The 15,965-nt window shown below is 40.1% G+C and overlaps 2 protein-coding genes and 1 long non-coding RNA gene across 3 annotated transcripts in view; 2 read left to right on the forward strand and 1 right to left on the reverse strand.

Moving 5' to 3' along the window:
• LOC105726706 (protein fantom-like) overlaps positions 1–15,965 on the forward strand; it is a 494,354-nt gene that overhangs the window by 366,801 nt on the left and 111,588 nt on the right. The gene's annotated exons all lie outside the window — the stretch shown is intronic.
• LOC135273861 (uncharacterized) overlaps positions 1–15,965 on the forward strand; it is a 236,136-nt gene that overhangs the window by 179,425 nt on the left and 40,746 nt on the right. The window lies entirely within an intron of this gene.
• The window catches only part of DLEU7 (deleted in lymphocytic leukemia 7), a 118,917-nt gene continuing 115,600 nt past the window's right edge, over positions 12,649–15,965 (reverse strand). The window contains exon 2 of the mRNA XM_012466242.2: positions 12,649–14,838. Coding sequence (XP_012321665.2) covers positions 14,815–14,838 — 24 coding nt within the window. The 3' untranslated portion in view covers positions 12,649–14,814. The remainder of the gene's footprint in view (positions 14,839–15,965) is intronic.

Genomic DNA, 15,965 nt, shown 5'->3' on the forward strand with positions numbered 1-15,965 from the left:
AAATTCTTCAGTCATTCCCCTAGTACAGTATGAGGTTGGAGATGCCTGGCAGGATGTGTGAGCAGTTTCATTTTAATTCTTTATCCTATATTATTAGCTCTTGGGGGTGGGTGGGTGGAGAGGAAGTCTCCTCAATCCTTCTCCTCTCATTCTTGTACCTCAAGAAATTTCCTGCCCTTGTCATTCCTTCTAAAACATTACTTACTACTCAGAGATGTATATTGGCACACCCTTCCTGTCTGCACAAATGACCTTGGGGCTGACAGGAAAAATGAAGCAGACCCAGAGTCTAGTGATATCCAGTCTGCACATTATCTCCTCATTGAGACACTGCAAGGTAATGAGGAAAGGACGGTTCCCCATGGATGTCACCTGAGGGGGAGATGGCAAACATTTTTCAAGAGCCCAGGCAGCTCTGTGGAAGAGGTCACCCCCAGTCTGCTGTCCCTAACCTGGGATTGGACATCTCTTGTCTATTCTGTAGCACTCTGTGCTGATCTGCCTCGTAAGACACCACTCTAATTGCTTGTCTATACATCAGTCTCCCAAGAGGCTGTAAACTCCTTAGGGCTGGGGTTGTATTTCAGTATCACTTTATGACCAGCTGAATCAAATCAGCAACAGTGAGAAGTGACCAAAATCAAAATTTGATGCCAAGCATTTTAGGGAACCAGGAAATAAAATATGTAAGTATATACATATATATGTGTATATCTATCATGTATATACACTTATATGTGTGTATGTATACACGTGTATGTACATACATATTAGATGTGTTGCAATGGCATGGTTTTAGTCCTCTGGGAATTACTTGTATTAGAAATAAATATGTGTAAAATAAATCAAAGTCAAAATTTGCTGTAAAACTAATGATAATTTTCCAAGTGACTTCTTGTGAGGCACAAAAAACTTCATAGATATAAAAATCACTTTGAAAACATAAGACTTTTTAGCCATAGATAATATTTTATTATTATTAATAATAAATAGATATAGCTATAACTATATAATCGATATTGTGACATGTCACTCATAAATACTTTAGCATGCATTTTCTAAGAATAAGGACATTCTGCTACATAATAACATTTTCATTATTATAGCCAAGAAAAATGAACATATAACACATCATCTAATATATAGGCCATATTTGAATTTCCCAATTTTCCCCAAATCGATGTTCATATATTTTTTCTCTGATCCAAGATCCCATCAAGATTCACACATTATATTTGGTTGCTATTATCTCTTTGGTCTCTTTAACTATAGTATAGTTCTCAGTCCTCCTGCCTTTGCACTTTCTAAAAGTTTTCTGTAGAGACAGGGGTCTCACTTTTCTACCCAGCCTGGTCTTGAACTCTTGGCTTCAAGTAATCCTCCCACCTTGGCCTCCCAAAGTTGGGATCCTTTGTACTTTTTTTTAAATGACTTTTTTAATGAATTCAAGGAAATTCTCTTCCTGAATGTCCCGTTGCCTGGTTTTATATGATAGTCTTTTCATGATTGGATTCAGGTTAGCCTATTTGGTAAGATATTGCAACATAATTTATATTTTTTAAAAAATTATTTTAATCGTAAATATAGCATAATACTGTAGCAGAAAACTTAAAAAGTAGAAAAGAAAGAGAAGCCACCAATAATCCCATTAACCTGACTCATACAATAACATTCCAATGTATTTCCAGTATTTTTCTTATTATTCTTTTTAGCATAGTTTTAATTATGCTGCCAATTCAACTTTGTATTCTGGTGTTTTTTTTTTTAACATATCATCACATCCTAAGCAGTTTCACTGTAAGTAATGGCATCAATACTTAGAATTTTAGCTGCCATTTATTGAGAACTTAATGAGTCAGAAGCAGTATCAGGCAAATGTTATTTATTTATTTGTTTGTTTGTTTATTTTAAAGTGTATGACAGCCTTATGAAATAAGTTCTATTATTATCCCTGTTTTAGAATTGACAAACCTGAGGCTCTGATACCACAGCTAGTAATGGGTAAAGAAATTTGAAAGCAGGCGAATGTGATTCTATCCAGCTGTCTCCTATAATTTCTACTGAAAGTGCTTTGACCTGTTCATTTCATGTAAACACACTAGTAACCTTTACCAGCTCAGGCCTGCCCTGGTGTTTTAGAATATTTCACAAACCCTGACTTTTCCTTTTCAACTTAGGACTGCCCTTTCAACTTAGGAGCAAAGCCATGCACTGGCTTCAGAGACTAGAGCTCTCTATTTTTTGCCTAAGAACTTAAATCTAAACCAAATTTGGTTTACCCAGTCTATTTTTATTTCTCAAGGAGGCAATGCAACAAAGTCATCAAAGAGACTGGGTAGGGGTGAGTGAACAAAATCCATCAAATGAGACTACTGCCGGGTCCAAAGTCTCAAGCATTCCAGGACACCATGGGTGATGGTGGCAGGTTTCTGTCCCTGGGCCCCAGAGGGCCCTCTTCAAGGGAGTATTGCCCTTGACAGCACCATGGCTGTGGTTTGGGGATCTGTCTTTTCTTTGGCTCTAATAGGAGACCCTGAAATTTAAGCTGTATAAAATCATCCTGATGTTAAGGGCCTCTGACCCAAGCACACCCCAGCGATTAGACATGTGTCAGATGTGAAAGCCTGAAGAAGCACAAATTCTAATACTTCTCAATGCCTTTTAATGTGGGTTATATGCCTACATCTGTCTTATAGCCCATGGTGCCATCCAGGGAGGAGGCAGCAGCAGTAGCAGGAACCATGTGCCAGCATAGCCTTTGAGAGGGCTCTGAGCACAGCAGAAAGGACCCTAATGCATTTCAACTGCAGCCAAGTTAGTGGTTTAGACTTCATAAACATGTCTTAAATGTTATGACTCTTATCTTTATGCCATGGCATTCCTGCCCCAAAGGATAGCTATTTAAAAAATGAAATATATAAAAAAATTAAAACTCCCAATTCAGCAAATAGTTCAAGACGTTTCATGAGAAGAAAAATTGATTTATCAGTTTTTTGTTGCTTGACTTTCTTTTGACCTTCTCCCAACCTTTTCCAAAACCATTACACATCTGGGATGCACAATCATTTACTAAAAGGGTTAAGGCAATATAACCTCCTTGTGATTAAGAATAAAAATGAAGTGGAATGGAGTTCTTCACAGTTTTACAGTTTTACTTAACTCAGGGGTTGGAGGTAGTGATTAGGACCTAGAAAAGTTTCTATTTTAATAGTTTTCTTTAGTATTTGGTATTGAGAATGATGGGAAAAAATCAAGAGATATGATTAACCAATGAACCTAGCCATATTTGGTTAAAGACTGCCCTAGCCCTGTAAGTTATTCTGTGATGCTGTCTGCAATAAATTTAAATAGGCTGTTATTACCCACATGTGTCAGTTATCTATTGCCACCATGATACTTCATAAAAAATAAACAGAAATGTTCAGTGGCATACAATAATAGATATTTATAACTCCTGCATTTGGAATGCTTAGCTAGGCAGTATGCTGATCTTGTCTATGCACATTCACATATCTGGGGGTAAATTGGCTGCCAGCTGATCAAGGTTTCCCTTGAGTGGGATGATTGGGGCAACTTGGCTCAGTTCCAATTATCTTTCATTCTCCAGCAGACATATTCTCAAGCAATGACAAAGGCACAGGAAAGCAAACTTCAATGTACAAGACAATTTCAAGTCTTTGATTGTGTAATATTTCCTAAATTCCATGGGACAAAGCTAATTTTTGAGCCCAGTTTTGAATGGTGGAGCAGGTTACCTTATCCATAGTAGGAGGACATTACAAAGTTACCTAAAAAGACCTCATTAAAGAGGTGGTAAAAACTGAGGTCCGTATACCAGGTGATATTATGCTGTGTAGGGTTGAAGTCAGTATGAATTGTTTACCAACAGCTAATATCCAGTGCAGATCCAATCATGAAGACAAGCTGTGCAAGAAAAACAGGCACCTTGGTGGCTGGTTTTCATAATCCAAGGCAGAAGAAATAAGTTAGTATCAAAAAGTGGTCAGGACTGGGTGGTGGCTTACTCCTGTAATCCCAGCACTTAGGATGCCAAGGCAGGTGGATTGCTTGAGCTCAGGCGTTCAAGACCAGCCTGGGCAACATGGTGAAACTCTGTCACTACAAAAAAAAAAAAATTAGCCAGGCATTATGGCATGTGCCTGTAGTCCCATCTACTCAGGAGGTTGAGGTGAGTGGATTGCTTGAACTCGGGAGGTCAAGGCTGCAGTGAGCAATAATTGTGCTGCTGAATTCCGGCTGGGCAACAGAGCAATTGTCTTAAAAAAAAAAAAAAAGTGGCCAAAAATGTCAGCCCTTCCTAAATTGATCTGTATGTTCAATACAGCCTCAATCAAAATCCTAGCAAGATGTTTTGTAGAAATTAACAAGCACATTCTAAAATTTTTATGGAAAAGCAAAGTAAACAGATTAGTGAAAAGAATTTGGAGGAAAAAAACAAGGTTAATCTAAAGACTTAACTGTAAAGCTGTAGTATCAAAAGCATGCGTATCGGTGAAAGGATCAACAAAAATCAATGGAATTAAGTTGAATCCAAAATAAATCCACAAATATAAGGATAATTGATTTTCAACTAAGGAACCAAGGAAATTCAATAGAGGATAGTTTTATTCAATGGATGTCAGTGAAACAGATACCTATATGCAAAAACATGATTCCCAACCTGTCCCTTGCTTCAAATACAAAATCAACTCAAAATAGAACATAGACCTATATGTAAAACCTCACAATAAGAAATTTCTAGAGGAAAAGATAGGGAAGAAATTTTTGCAACCATGGATAAGTGCTACTTTCTTAGCTAGGCCACACACAAAAATAAGTAGGACTTCATTGAAATAAAAAGTGCTGTTCTTTGAAATCTGCTGTTAAGAAAAGTAAATAAATAGATAAGCCACAGACTGGGATAAAATATTTACAAAATACATATATTATGAAAGACTTGTTTTCAGAATATATAAAGAACTCTGACAAATAACAGTAAAAAAAACTAACAATCTAATAAAAAAATGGGGAGAAGAATTGGACACTTCAGCAAAGAAGGTATATGGAAGGCAAATGAACAAATGAAAAGATACTAAACAGTATTCATCATTAAGGATATGCAAATTAAAAACAGTGAAATACTGCTATCCCTCATTTTAACAATTGAAATTTTAAAATGATAAGATCAAGAGCTGATAAGGATGGAGAGTAATTGGAACTCTCAGGTATTGCTGGTGGTAATGCTAAGTGCCACTTTAGAAGTCAGTCTGACAATTTCTTACAAAGTTGAAGGTCACTTATATGACTGAGCATTCGGATATTTACCCAAGAGAAATAAAAACATAAACCATCTGAGTATCCACTCAAGAGAAATAAAAAATCTTCATGTTTATAGTGGCATTATTCATAACCTTCAAAAAACTACAAATGACCCAAATAACTGCTGCCCGGTGAATAAATGAACAGAATTGTATCACTGTACATTGATACAATGGAATATGACAGCAATTAAAGAAAATAACTTGTGATATATGTAACAACATGGATGAACTCAAACGCATAATGCTAAGTGAAAAAAAGCCAGACTTAAAAGACCACCTGCTCTGCCCTTTCATATGAATGACATGCTGCAAAAGGCAAACCACAGGGACAGTGATTGCCAGGGTGTGAGAATGGAGAGAGAGGACTGATCACAAAGGTGCAGAGAGAATGCTCTAGGTCTTGATTGAGGTGGTGCTTACACAACTATATGTGTTTTTCAAGATCCGTCAAACTGCACACTTAAAAGGAGTAAATTCTACTGAATATGAAGTATACCTTGAAAAACCTGACTTTAAAAAAAAGGAAGCCAGGGAAGCAAAAGGCAGAGCCAGATATGTCATACATCAGTAGGTGTACTGCTGAAGCCTCCATTCCAGCTGCTGGGCACATGCTGAGCCGTGTGCCACCTTTTCTTAGTCTTTTCAGTCAATAGCTATTGTTAGAAAAGACATCTTGAACTAAAAGCTGAGACATTTTAGTACTCCTTTACCCAGATTCCTTTTCCAGAAATGTGTCCCGCAGAATAAATCTTAAATTACTTAAGCATTGATGATGCCTCTTGTGCAGCTCTCGACAGCAATAGGTATAAGAAGTGTTCACTTTCTGAGCTTTGAGGTCATGTGTCTAACCCCTTCTGCTTCCCTTTAGAAAGAGTATGTGCTTGAAGCAGGTTGGTCTGCCACACCTGAGCATTCCATACTGTCTGTCTGCAGTCAAATCTCTGGGTTGGTAAAATTGATTATTGAGGAGATGTTAACAAGACGCTTGACTCCAGATTCCACAAACTGCCTTGGTCTGTATCATAGGCTATATCTCAGGCCGTACCCCCAGGAGGCCCATGGCAGTTTAGAGGACTGCCTTGTAGAAGCTTTTGGTCAAATCAAGTTACATGTTAAAGAGAAGAAAGTGGCTAACTTTTAGAAGTTGCTGAAACAAATCCTTCTATTGAATAGAAGCCACCCTGAATGGTTGCTCACTCACTATACAAGAACAGCCTAGAAGAAATCAGGGTCTCTTCTAAGTTCCTATGGAGAGAGGTCAGGGTGTCTAGTCTAACTCTCAAACTCAGTTTAACCAACAAAGAATTTACCCTCAGTTAAGATTTGGCTTTATGGCCACTGATTGGTGGTAGTACTAGAGGCAGGGGAGGTAATTGCCTCACTTCCCAAATTTTCAGTCCTATTGGAAGGGGACACAGCTGTAGTTTTACCATCTTGAATGCCTCCTCGCTCCAAAGGAAGGTCAAGAGCTGCAACTTTTGTTTTCAGAGGACAGCTTAGGTGTTTGGGAAGTCACATACCATGTATCATTCTGGTAAGAAAGAAAATGAGAAGGTGATTGGTCTGACCCCCTCTTACATAGATGAGGAAATGAGCCCTTGAGACCTAACTATAAAGCCAGTTAGTAGCAAGTGGTGTCACTAATTAAGCCTCCTGATACTCGGTTATGTGCCTGATCAGCTAGCTCCAGACTAAACTAGGTCTTTTGCTTAATAATTTGCCTAAGAAACAGATACAACACACACACACACACAACCCACACCACACCACAAAACAGAGAAAAATACAACTACCATGCATCATGTACACAATATTAAGGAATCCAAATGAATCCTTCATCTGTTGGGGTTGTTATTAGAAGAAAATAGTAGAAAAGAAGGAAGTCTTAAGAGCCCAGGCTCTGGAGTGGGATATTGGGATGCAAAGTAATCTAAAGTACTCTGTGCCTCAGTTTCCTCATTTGTACAAAATGGATTATGATAATATCTCTACCATAAGTTTGTTACAAATATTTAAACTGGTCGTTACATGTTAAATACTTAGAATAAAGCCTGGCACATCAGTGGAAATTCACTATTACTCTCTCCATTGGCCTGAAGCTGGCAGCTTTACAACTGGTAAAGAAGGTAGCTGGTGCAGCTACCTTCTTTGTGGCCCTTCCCTTTAGACCAAAGTGGCACCAGATAGTGCAGTAAAAGATAATGCTCATGTTAGAGAAAACTGGTTCTTTACCTTGAATAGCTTCCCATTTGTTCTATGCAAGGTCGGTGCTATAATTTTTCAAAGTATCTGCAAATTGCATTCAGAATAAACATATTTAACTTTTCTCATATAAATGTGGTGGTTGTTCTGGAATGAGATTCAGCTTCCTGTTCGTGTCCTTGGGCATGGTTCACAGCTTGTCAACAGCTGTCTTCAAGCACACAAGCGGCTACCCTGCCTAGCCTGACTCTCCCAGACGTGGCCCTAGGGTATTTGGAGCCACGCAATCTCAGAGTATTTCCCTCCCTCCCTCCCTTCCTTCCTTCCTTTTCTTTTTCTTTCAGCCTCAAAGTCCTGGGCTCAAACAATCCTCCCACCTGAGCCTCCTGAGTAGCTGAGACTTGTAGTCTCACCATTCCCAGTTAATTTTAAAAATATTTTTGTAGAGATAAGGTCTTGCTATGTTGTTTAGGCTGGTCTCAAACTCCTGGGCTTAAGTGATCCTCCTACCTCGGCCTCCCAAAGTGCTGGGATTACAGGCCTGAGCCACCTCACCCAGTTATTTTTCTTTAATCAATGAAATTCAACTTTCTGCTGTCCCCTCCAGGAGTGGGAAGGGCTAGTATCAGGTTGTTGCTGGAAATATTAGGCAGTCGGAAGGCTGGATCATTTCTGTAGCGGTATTGGCTGAGTGACCAATAGGTCTTCTGCAGCCACTGGAGAAGCCAGCTCTGACCACTGCCCAGGATGTACATCTGACTCCATGGGCTTCACTCAAGTTGTTGGCCTGGTTTGAATAGCAAACACTTGAGTTTATGACTTCTAGATAGTATTTCACTACAGCAGCCAGAGCTCAGGGTGAGCAAAAGGGAAAACTATGATATATTTATGGTTTCTCTCTAGCAGTGCCTTAGGACTGGAGGATGGTACATTCTGGAAGGTGCTGGAAGGTGGACCAGTAGAAGCTGAGGAGACATGAATAAGGCACTGATAGCATCTGCCACTGTCCCCAGTAGGTCCGTTCTTATCCACTTACATCCCCCTTAAGTTCAATCTGTCTTGTCACTGATTCTTAACAGGGGTGACTGTTGATACTTTTAAAAAGGAAAATAGTCTGGGCACATTGGCTCATTCCTGTAATCCCAAAACTTTGGGAGGCCAAGTCCAGTGGATTGCCTGAGGTCAGGAGTTCGAGATCAACCTGGCTAACATGGTGAAACCCCATCTCTATTAAAAATACAAAAATTAGCCCGGCATGGTGGCACATGCCTGTAGTTCCAGCTGATCCAGAGACTGAGGCAGGAGAGTCACTTGAACCCAGAAGTCAGAGGTTGCAGTGAGCCAAGATCACGCCACTGCACTCTAGCCTGGACAACAAAGCAAGACTCCATCTCAATAATAATAATAATAACAACAGTAATTACTGCAGAAAGATTAGTGGGCCAGGCTGCAGTTCCTACACAGAAGCTGGTTCCTAGGTCATAATTAATATTTATGATCCCAGACCTTAAAGTCTGAAGGGTCTGAGACCCCTGAGTTACCTCATCACTGTCAGTCCATAGTTTCTGTAACTGCCCATTTGGTTACTACCAGGAAAGAAACCACCTAGAGACATTCCAAGAAATCCCCTTAAGGACCAGGCATGCTCCCTTACGCCTCTATAAAATAACAGCTACTTTATCTTTTCCTGATAATCAGGTAACTTCTTTTTTGCCTGTTGCTCTTATAGGCATGAAGAACCCAAAATAAGTAGATGGCAGCAGTTGCTTTAGGACTATGTAGTGCCTCTGTGTCTGCTGGCAGAAGAGCTCTCTGTTTCCCTATTAGAAACCATAATGTCTGGTCCAGCAGACCCTAACACTGGGGGATGCTGGGGAGGGGGAACACATTCCCCAAGTAGATCATGGGAAGTGATAGTGTCAGAAGCCACTCCTCCTCTTACCCCTTGGTTCCTAAACCCATGACTTCTTCCTACTGGGGACATTGTACCCTCAACAACATTGATCTAGACAATATGCCACATTTTGAATGACAGCACCCAAAACCTGCAAGTGGCATCCTCAGGCTGGAACCCCAGTTGTACCTTTAAAACACCATTCCAATTTTCTACCAGAATGGCAGCTTTAGGATGATATAGTAGAGAGTAGGACCAGTGAATACCATCACTGTGTGCCAATTATAATAATTCCTTCCCTGGGAAGTAAGTCTGTTGGTCCAGGAAATGTTAGGTGGGATCCTGAAAAGCTAAATCAGACCCTCTATGAGTGCTCAAATATCTTTCAAATGCTGGTAGTATTACAGAAGCCAATCCATCAATATCCCATCAAAATCCATCGTGAATGCTACAGTACACAGGATAACTACCTGCCACTTCTATCCCATCCAAATCTATCAAAATCTATCATCAATGCCACAGTAAGTTGGAGTTTGTCACCACTTACCACAGGCAGTAGGATTTGCTTCTTGCTGCTTGACAAGCAAGTGATGTAGCTCTAGACTGTATCCTAAGGATCTGCTTCCTAGTATTACTTCTGGTACCAACTGTCTTAACGTGTGTTCCACCAGAAGCAGATGCTAAGCAAAGTTTTTGAGTGTAAGTAGCTTATTGTGTAATTGACCCCAAGAAGTATCAGTAACAGGGTGGAAAAGGCAGACAGGGACAGTAAGGCTGTCTATAAAGGGCATGTTGTCAAATGAGCTTTGGCAACTATGGGCAACTGGAGCTAAATGCACTAAGGGGAACTCTGGAACACCAAGTAGTGCACATTCCTGAGTTACCTCTTCCGAGAGGTGAGGAAGCTGGGGTATTCATTTATCAGCTCCCATCTGCCATTGGTAGAGGCAACTCCTGGGGGAAGAAAGAGGGCTATTAACTCCCCCACACTTCCAGCTTGCCACAATGTATAGGGACTGAAAAAACTGGGGGTAGGAGAAAACTTTCAGGCAAGACTTACAAGTGCTGGCACTCAGAAGTTGATCCTGTATGCCCGGATGTGGGAAAGGTTGAGGCACCGTGGGAGTGGCCTGCTACCATGTGCAGGAATTATATATGAATACCAATTAATAGTTAACATTTATTGAGTGCTTAATATGAACCAAGGGCAGCTCTAAGCGCTATATGGGTATCTCATGTATTTCTCACAGCATGAGAATAGTAATAAGGGTTACCTGTTACTACCCTCATCCAGATGGAGAATCTAAGGCTTAGAGGTGGTAAGCAATTTTCCCAAGGTCATTCAGCTATTTAGTGGAGGTTCTTGGATTCAAAATCAGGGACTCCTCATCTTTCCAGAACATGGAGGACTATGATGCAACTGATAGTAAGTCACCAACAGACACTGGCTGAGTTAGAGTTTCTTTAATAGCAAAGGCTTAAACATCACTACAGGCAGCTAAACAAAGCAGAAAACCACATAGCATGCTCTTGGTTGTAGGTACTGGTTTGCCAGGTGTCTGAGTGCTCATGAGGATTTACAGCTGCAAATAAGAACAACTATCTGGAATTAGACTTTCAGCAGGCATGAGAAGCTACTCTGTTCCGTGTGCACAGGCTTTTTACAACCTCCACATTCCACCCTTATGCTATCTAAAATGATTCTAAGGTCTCTAGCTATATATGCACCCCAGCACATTTCTGAGGATTGATTGCAAGATTGGATGACTCAATTGTCAGTTTTCTAAGTGTAGTGTCATTCAGCAGGTCTAGGCTTCGGACATGCATGAGGTTTTTCTTTCCAAGGGGAGGAATGAGGAAGTGAGGATAAATCTCTTGAAGCAAAGAAGCCTTAGAGAGGACACAATAAGAACTAGAAATGCAAATGTCTCAGAGGCCAGTCAAGTATCAGAAAATGAGGAAAGCAGGCTCAGTGCAAGATAATACGGAGTAGTGAGGACTGTGGCAAAAAGGTCAGCACATTCCCTGTCTAAAAGTGGCAGCGGCTACTCAGCTCAGCCAAATACAGTAGTATCCCTTTATCTACCAAGATTTGTTCCAAGAGACTCCCCTCCCAGTGGATGCCTGAAACCATGGATAATACTGAACTCTCTATATACTGTGGCTTTTTTCCATCGAATAACTAAGACAGCTACTAAGTGACCAATGGGCAGGTTGCATCTATGCTGAACAAAGGGGTGATTTACATCCCAGGCAACACGGAGTGGGACTCAGAGATTTCATTACACTACTCAGAACCGTGTGCAATTTAAACTGTATTGTTTATTTCTGGCATTTTCCACTTAATATTTTCAGACTCTGGTTGACCACAGGTAGTTCAAACTATAGAAAGTGAAACTGTGGGTAAGGGGGTACCACTGTTTTACCATTTGGGAACGCGGCCCATTGCTTTCAGATAATCAACAATTTCAAAAGTTGAAAATACGAAGTTCTATGGGTAGTTTTCTAATTTTCAAATGTCAGTAGCTAATTTACAATTATTTAAAATACTATGTGGGCTAATTTGTGAGCTCTGCCTTAATATTTGTAAGACTAATTGCCACTGGAAATGGAATTCTGCCTGGCTGTGACCCCTGAGTGATAGAAATAGAACCCATAAGTGGCAGTTACAGAGAAATAGGCCTTGGTTCAAAATAAGAACACATTTCCTAATAATATTACTCAAAGGCAGAGTGTTCTGCTGTAGGGAATGAGTTGCTCATTTCTATATATGTTCAAGTGTCAATTGGTTGACATCTTTGCCAGAACTGTGTAAAGGAAGACCAGACATCAGATAGATGGGATGTTAGCCTTCACAACTCCCTTCCAAACCTGAGCTCCTTTGAATCAAAAGCACTACTTCTTCACGAAGGTTTTAATTCAGGCTGGACTGAGCATTCAGATGAGCCTTTTAGTTTTACTTTCTGTGTCATACATAGAACACATGTGTGCCATTTCTGGTCTGTTAATATAGGATGGGATTGGGATGCCTTTTCCAAGGGAAAATGTTTCAAAGACTGATTATTACTATTTTAGACTTCCTATCTCTTGGGTTTGCCTTGCCCTGAGTTGGCCTGTGCGTCTTCAGATCCACTCAGCAAGGTTCAACTTGTCTTGACTGTGTCTCTGCTGGTATTATTTTCTATGGAAATAAATGCACACAGACTCTGATAATTTATACACATTCAGATGTAACCATAAGGAGAAACCAACACTTTATATTTTTAAATTGCCATAAATCTGGGATCTGGAAATGAACAATTTTTCTTCCTCTGAATACATATATTTGCCAATATTGGTACTCTCTGTACCCTCAAAAACATTGACTATATCAATATAACACTGAAAATGTGAACATTTAAGCAAAAACAATTTGGCCAATTAAACCAGATACAACAATTAATTCAATGACAAAAATAAGTCAAACAAGTCAGCTTTGGCACATGGAGGCATTCAAGACACCAGCGTCTGTTTTATTTTTGACAGCAGCGTCTGGTCCTTATATATTCATCTAACACTTTCAGTAGATCTTGACTTCAGTATGAAACTTGCTCACATTTTCAGATCTACAAAGGACAGATTTTAACTATTATTCTGAGAATGCTTTCCTTTCCACAAGAAAATGAAGAGGAAAAAATACTGCTTTATATTAAAATTCTTATTTCAGCCATGAAGATAAGCCCTAGCCATTCTCAGATGCTGAAATACTTTGGTTTGGAAGACCTTTACTGCATGGTTCTTGGCCTGGAGCCTCATGCTAGAGAATCCACTTGAATGTTCTGTTTTTCAATCATTTGTTTGCAAAGTCTAATCTGGAAGGAGAACTAATATTATTAAGGAGTTTTTATGTGCAAGGGCTGTGCCAGACGTTTAACATATACTGTCTTGTTTAACCCTCACAACGACCCAGTGGGGTGGGCATTTCTATCCACATGAGAAAGTAGGCTCCCGAGCTTCAGAATCGAATCAGAGCTTGGGACTCAGGGCAGCTAGCTCCAAGATCACACAGGTTTTCGTTTGTTTGTTTGTTTGTTTGTTTGTTTCAGCATAAGACAAATGATGGGGGAAAGGAGAAAAGAAATCTTTTGTAACTTAGGTAATCCAAAATAAAATTTCAGGAACCATTTATGAAACTATCTCTTTGAATCATAATTCCAGTTACACATTAAATTTAACCTTAGGGAGACTGAGTACAAACATTTATTGATTAGCCTTACAGCAAATTTGTGAGATTGAAACTTTCTAAATCTTATTGCTGATGGTACTAGCTACTGACTTTGACTTTCGGCTGTTAGACTGATCATTAACAAATAACTTCTGAACCCACATCAGCTTTGAGTGAACGTTGGTATTTTTCTTTGCTCTGATTTGTTACAATCTACGTCCGCCTTCTTTGGTAACCCCGATGATCGCTCAAAGTAGGACGTTGAGCAGATATCCTAAGGCCGATATCCCAATTCTGCGTCTGTTTTTTCCCTTGAGGTTTAAACAGTATGTTGAATCAACTTTCTATCAAGAGCCTTTTCAGTGCTTTCTACCAAGAAGTTCTTAGTGAGAGCTGCATTCAGTTCAACTTTCTTTCTCGGTTCCTTTCCCTACCCTGGTTTTAGTGTGTTGAAAAATCCTTCCGCATCAGCATTTATGCAGCATATAATTTTTTTACTCTCATCCAACAGGCACATTTGGATTTACTATTTCACTTGAACAGTTGGTGTTTACTGGCACCAACAAGAACAAAATTTATAGCAGCAAATGGAAGCTGAACTCGCATGCTGGCTTTGCACTGAAGAACTTTGCGTTTGCCATTTCCTAATTGTGAAAACAGTATGTCCAAGATTTTGCAGTCATCAGCATTCTGATGTAACGACTTCCATCTGGTCAAAGGAAGGAATTCAGAACCGCTATCTCCTTTTGAATTCTACTCCAATGCAAAGGTAATGCTTAGGAGAATGTTGGAAGTCAGAAGAAATTCACACAATACATTCTGAAAAGTGGCTATCACATCCACTTTTCCAGGGGATAATTTTCCTGAAGAGCAAACAGGGGTAGGGAGAGAGTTTGTCACGATCTTCTTAATGAAAGCAGCTCTAACTGGAGCAAGATGATAGGATTACTTGGAGGTGAGAGAGGATAAAAAAGCAGGATGATTTGTGGCGTGTTCCAATCGGAGGTAATAAGAAGTCAGAGATCCACAGAGACCATGCAATTGGAGAACAATACCGAGGCAATGGAGGCCAACAACGTGGTAATAAGAAGCGGTTTAACATCCCATCTCATCCCATCTGGCATTCAGAATTTGGCGCTGGTTATTGAAATATGAAGCTTCTGATGGTCCTGACGCTCCTGCAGTGACCTTCCTCACTCATTAGCCAGGAATTGAAGCTGAAAGAAATGTAGCGTGATATCTCAAGTGCTTGCTTTGCATTTTTTATATTCATTGATTCAACAAATATTTACTGAGCACTAGATTGTATTTTAGGAATGGCATTAGGTACTGGAGATGATGGGCTAACACACATTTCTTGACTACTCATTATAGATAATTACATGAGAAACACAAAATATGCATAGAAGGGCCCTAATTTTGAGCTCAAACAACCCAGGAAGAAGATTTTTCTATAGGTAACTATCTTTATGCTTTATATTAATCTTTTTCTTCACACTTTATAGTCGTCTTTTTCTTCCTAAAATGAGAAGGGAAGGAAAACAGAATTCTAGAAATATCCTTACAGCTGCCCTTCACTCTATGGAAAAAGTGAGCTCTTGACAGGAAAGGAATTCTATCCATGATCTTACAATTCCTAAACAGTGACAGCATCATGGACACATTTGTTCCTAGAGTCATAAGCCTGCATACAGTAGGCATTCAGTTAATAGGCACTGATTGGCCTAACAGAGGAAGCTGGGCTTGATTATGAAATAAACTAGGCTATGAAATCCTGCCTCCTAAAAGCTCATTAAAGGCGGAAACATGGGATGGGGCCTGTAAGAAAGTTGCCTCCCGCCTGCCTCCCTCCTCAGACACACATAATCTGCAGATGTGAAAAGGACCCAGATTCTGACCACATGTGGCCTCCAGGACTGGGCAGTAGGGCCCTGCCCCCACCCTCATGGAGATTGTGGGCTCTGTCACAGAACTGCTGCTCTGTCTCTGATTCCCCTCACTCTCATGCTTTGTTGGAAACTCAAGCTGTGAAACCACAAAACGCAGCGAGGAAGAGGTGAACTATTGCACATACTCAAGCTAAGTAGTCTCAGTTTATTCCATTCTTGCAGGATCATTGTAGGAAGGCATGTGAGTCCTGCTTACTGGTGAGCCACTGAACACAAACTCCCTTCTCACCTCTGCCTTGGATCCCACCATGCCTGAGGTCTAGGGCTAGAAGCGTTGTTTCACCCACATTAATTCAGCTCTCAGGCAACGTGGCTATTTTCTGACCTGTCTGTCTTCCCACCCTAGTGGTGAATTCTCTTTCTGAGATCTCAACTCCTTCTCTTGTCACCCAGCT

The sequence above is a fragment of the Aotus nancymaae genome, unplaced genomic scaffold (genome assembly GCF_030222135.1).
Source record: "Aotus nancymaae isolate 86718 unplaced genomic scaffold, 86718_ANA_hifiasm-v0.15.2.pri h1tg000009l, whole genome shotgun sequence".
In the NCBI taxonomy this organism is placed as follows: domain Eukaryota; kingdom Metazoa; phylum Chordata; class Mammalia; order Primates; family Aotidae; genus Aotus; species Aotus nancymaae.